Source organism: Wasmannia auropunctata, unplaced genomic scaffold (genome assembly GCF_000956235.1).
Source record: "Wasmannia auropunctata unplaced genomic scaffold, wasmannia.A_1.0 LD335738.1, whole genome shotgun sequence".
Taxonomy (NCBI): Eukaryota; Metazoa; Arthropoda; class Insecta; order Hymenoptera; family Formicidae; genus Wasmannia; species Wasmannia auropunctata.
Genome location: NW_012027152.1, coordinates 2,541 through 3,725, shown reverse-complemented (window position 1 = coordinate 3,725; position 1,185 = coordinate 2,541). Strand labels below are relative to the sequence as shown.

At 51.1% G+C, this 1,185-nt stretch overlaps 1 protein-coding gene across 1 annotated transcript in view; it reads right to left on the bottom strand.

The window, feature by feature from the left end:
- LOC105456152 overlaps positions 1-720 on the bottom strand; it is an 11,348-nt gene extending 10,628 nt beyond the window's left edge. Inside the window, exon 1 of the mRNA XM_011699975.1 lies at positions 85-720. Within this exon, the coding sequence (XP_011698277.1) occupies positions 85-720 (636 nt within the window). The remainder of the gene's footprint in view (positions 1-84) is intronic.
- Between the last annotated feature and the right edge of the window lie 465 nt (positions 721-1,185).

Below are 1,185 nucleotides of genomic sequence, written 5' to 3'. Positions count from 1 at the left end.
TTTTCCCTCCACATTCCATCTCCATCTTTTTCTCTTCCCTCTCCCCTTTTCTCCCCGTTGTCTCCTCTCCTCCTCTATCCATACCACCACCGGCATGTGGTCCGACTCTACCCTGTCCTGTACCTCCATTCTTACTATTCTTTCCCACACCTCCTCATTCCCTACCACATAATCTATCACCGATTCTCCCCACCCCCCCGAGTACGTCCACATTCCCTCCTCATCTCCTTTTCCACATCCGTTAAAAATAAACCATCCTACTTCCTCCAACTTCTCAATCAATATCCTACCTTCCCTATTTACCCTTTTATCCCTCGATTTCCTTTCATCCTCTTCCCTTCTTACATCCCCTCCCTCCCACCACCCTCCAAGTTCCCCTGTCCTTGCATTGAAATCTCCTCCCATTATCGTCCTCACCCCCTTTTCCTCTGCCCATCCCCTAATCTCTTCCCACTTGCTCTCCATATTCCCATTAACATATACCCCCACAATTCTCCATTCCTCTCTTCCTATTTCCACCGTCCTCATCATTATCCCCTCCCCATTCTCCTTCCTATCCCCCACCACCCTTATCCCTTTCCTTATCCCCATCATCATTCCTCCCTTTGCTCTTCCCTTCCTATTCCTCCTTTCCGCCCACTGCACCTCCCACCTATATTCCTTTGGCAATCTCTCCCTCATCTTCTCCCAACCTTTTTTCTCCATCCACGTCTCCAACATCACTATTATATCCCATTCCTTAATCCCCTCCCAAAAATCCCTCTCCTTCCCCCTTACCCCCGCCACATTCCAGAAGGCCACTTTCACTGATTTCTTCCCCCTTTCCTCCACCTTTCCTTCTCTGCTCCTCTCTCTCCCCCCTTGCTTCCTCCCCCTTGCTCCTGCCTCTTCTCGCTCCCTTTCTTTTCCCCTCCTCTCTCTCTCCTTTCTCTCCACCCCGTTCTCCTCCCTCCTTTTCCCTTTCCCCCCCTGCTCTATGCCCTGCTTCCCCCTTCCCCCGACTCTTCCGTCCTCAACTTCTCTTTCCTCCTTCCTGCTCTATTCCTTAGTACCCCCTCCTCTTCATCCCAGAACCACCATTCTCCCTCTACCCATACCTTATTCACCCCCATCATCACCCTCACTCCTTCCCTTGCCATCTTATTCACTTCCTCTCTTAACTTCCACCTCGCTTGCCTCTCCTTC